Raw genomic sequence first — 1,593 nt, 5'->3', positions numbered from 1 at the left:
GGCGGAGGCCTGACGGGCCTCGCCCCGCCCCGCAGCATCGAGAAGGTGTCCAAGATCACGTCACCGGTGCTCATCATCCACGGCACGGAGGACGAGGTGATCGACTTCTCGCACGGGCTGGCGCTCTACGAGCGCTGTCCCAAGGCCGTGGAGCCGCTGTGGGTAGAAGGCGCCGGGCACAACGACATCGAGCTCTACAGCCAGTACCTGGAGCGCCTGCGACGCTTCATCTCCCAGGAGCTGCCCAGCCAGCGCGCCTAGCGGAGCGGCAATGCCCTGAGCCGTGTCGGGAGGACCTCAGCAATAAAGCGGCCCCCGGACTCGCCTCGCGCCGGCCCTGGGGGCTGCATGTGAAGCCCCGGGCGCCCCGGCCGCCCCGGGGCCCCCGAGGCAGCTGCGGGCCAGGGGCCGGAACTGGCTCGGCCCACGGGCTGTGGACGACGTGCTAGTGACAGAGCCACGCTCTCCTTTCCTTTTGGAAGCAAAACGAAGGAAAAACGTGAAAACAAATTAAAGATTTAAAATTTTAGGGTTCCTCTCCTTGTTTTCATTGCTCAGCGACTTCGTAGAGGATGCTGGGCTTGCCCCAGCCCACCGGGGGAAGTTCGGCACAAATGCAAATGTCACCACATTCTTCCTGCAGGAGAGGGATGGGGCTCAGGACCAAGCCGGAGCGCCCCTTGAGGCTGCTTGTTGCCTGGGAGCTGACGGACGGGCGCGCAGCATTTGAACCCAGAACCCTGCCTGCCTAGATTGGTCGCGCCTCGTGGGAGGGTGGGCTCCTGGCTGATTTTTCCCCCTTGTCTCTTCAAGACAGCCCTGGGAGAGGGAAGATGACCGCAGCGCGTCTCTTCTCGGCTCTGGGGCCCCAGCGAGGCACTTTTCCCTTCCATGATAAGGACGCTGCACAGTCATTCCCACGGTAGATAAGCACGCAGCGCAATCTCAGGGCTGCCCTTCCTTTCCCGCCTGTCCTTTCGCACACCCCCTGCACAGAGGGCCAAGACAAGTTGCCGGGGTCCCGGGGGATGGGCCAGGTCTCTTTGCAAATGGGGAGGCTGAGGTCTGGGGAAGGGCAGTGGCAGGTCCGAAAGGCCCTGTGGACTCTCCCCAGGAAAGGGGGCCATCCTGAGGCTGGGCTCCTGCAACACGCCTCGGGGCCTTTGCGCTGTGTTTGCCCGGGTGCCCTTGAGGACGGGTGTCTCTGGACCCCAGCTGGAGGCCGGGCTCAGCACCAAGCCGTGTTCCCTGCAACCTCCAGGGCCAGAGCGCTAGAGCGAGGAAGACCTCGGAGACGGGTAGCCCGTCGTCCACCCCGGGGTCGGGCGGCGGCTCAGCCTGTGTCAAGGGGCCGGGCGGTGGCGGGGCGAGGACGCGAAGCCGCTTGCTTCCAGCTGGCCCTAGTCCGCGGCGGGTGATGCCCGGCCCCTTTAAGAGGCGGTGCTTCAGCCTGGGGGCGGGGACGACGCCCTGTCGGCTCGGCCGCCGGGAGCACGTCACGTGCGCGAGCGTGGCGGGAGCGGAAGTAGCGTGGCGCGCGCACGGAAACGGCGGCGGCGGCGGCGGCGGACCGCGGGGGGGGGGCGCCCCGGG

General features: G+C 66.7%; 1 protein-coding gene across 2 annotated transcripts in view; it reads left to right on the top strand.

The window, feature by feature from the left end:
* ABHD17A (abhydrolase domain containing 17A) overlaps positions 1-529 on the top strand; it is an 8,023-nt gene extending 7,494 nt beyond the window's left edge. For both annotated transcript variants that reach the window (XM_015585874.2, XM_006904061.3), the window contains exon 4: positions 36-529. In XM_015585874.2, the coding sequence (XP_015441360.1) occupies positions 36-261 (226 nt within the window). In that variant the 3' untranslated portion in view covers positions 262-529. The remainder of the gene's footprint in view (positions 1-35) is intronic.
* Positions 530-1,593: the final 1,064 nt, after the last annotated feature.

Source organism: Pteropus alecto, unplaced genomic scaffold (assembly GCF_000325575.1).
Source record: "Pteropus alecto unplaced genomic scaffold, ASM32557v1 scaffold30, whole genome shotgun sequence".
Lineage (NCBI taxonomy): Eukaryota > Metazoa > Chordata > Mammalia > Chiroptera > Pteropodidae > Pteropus > Pteropus alecto.
Note: the sequence above shows the minus strand (reverse complement) of the source record. Positions and strands in the feature narration are given on the sequence as shown.